General features: G+C 61.6%; 1 protein-coding gene across 1 annotated transcript in view; it reads right to left on the bottom strand.

The window, feature by feature from the left end:
• Positions 1-355, bottom strand: part of ALDH9A1 (aldehyde dehydrogenase 9 family member A1) — a 27,298-nt gene extending 26,943 nt beyond the window's left edge. Inside the window, exon 1 of the mRNA XM_044674865.1 lies at positions 53-355. Within this exon, the coding sequence (XP_044530800.1) occupies positions 53-265 (213 nt within the window). The 5' untranslated portion in view covers positions 266-355. The remainder of the gene's footprint in view (positions 1-52) is intronic.
• Positions 356-571: the final 216 nt, after the last annotated feature.

A 571-nucleotide genomic window follows, 5' to 3' on the forward strand; every position in this document is an offset into this window, starting at 1 on the left:
TCTCCGCCCCCGTCCCCACCCCCACCCTGGATCTCCCCTTCCCCCCACGCGCTTTCTCCCTCTGGAGCCAGTCACCTGTGGCCGGCTCGTACGCCTCCTCGGTGCCGCTGCTGTCAGCGGGCTCCACTCGGCTCCCGCCTCGGAAGTTAAGGGCATCCCAGACCGTAAAGCTGCCGGTGTTCATGGCAGCGCGGGGGGGAAGGAGCGCACGGAATGTTGCAACGGCTACGGCGGCGGACGAGGGGCCTGCTCTGAGGAACCACATCAGGATCAGTGGAGGCGGGGCTGAGCGGTAGCGGGGCTGAACAGCAGCAGTAGTTGAGGAGATGGGCGGGGCAAGGGGCGGGTCACTCCGAACTGCGTGATCCGTCTCTGCCGCGTGTTCCTCAGCGTCTACTGGAGACTCCGCCCCCAGGGTCACTTGGTCAATTTCGGTGGGAGTATTTGGGAAAATCTACCCGCGTCCCCGGGGTGGGACCACTGCTTGACTTATTCTCTGATGCTGGCAGAAAATAAAGAAAAAGATCAGAAACCGCTGCTGATGCGATGAAACTTAAAAGTGCTGACTTTT

The sequence above is a fragment of the Gracilinanus agilis genome, chromosome 4 (genome assembly GCF_016433145.1).
Source record: "Gracilinanus agilis isolate LMUSP501 chromosome 4, AgileGrace, whole genome shotgun sequence".
Taxonomy (NCBI): domain Eukaryota; kingdom Metazoa; phylum Chordata; class Mammalia; order Didelphimorphia; family Didelphidae; genus Gracilinanus; species Gracilinanus agilis.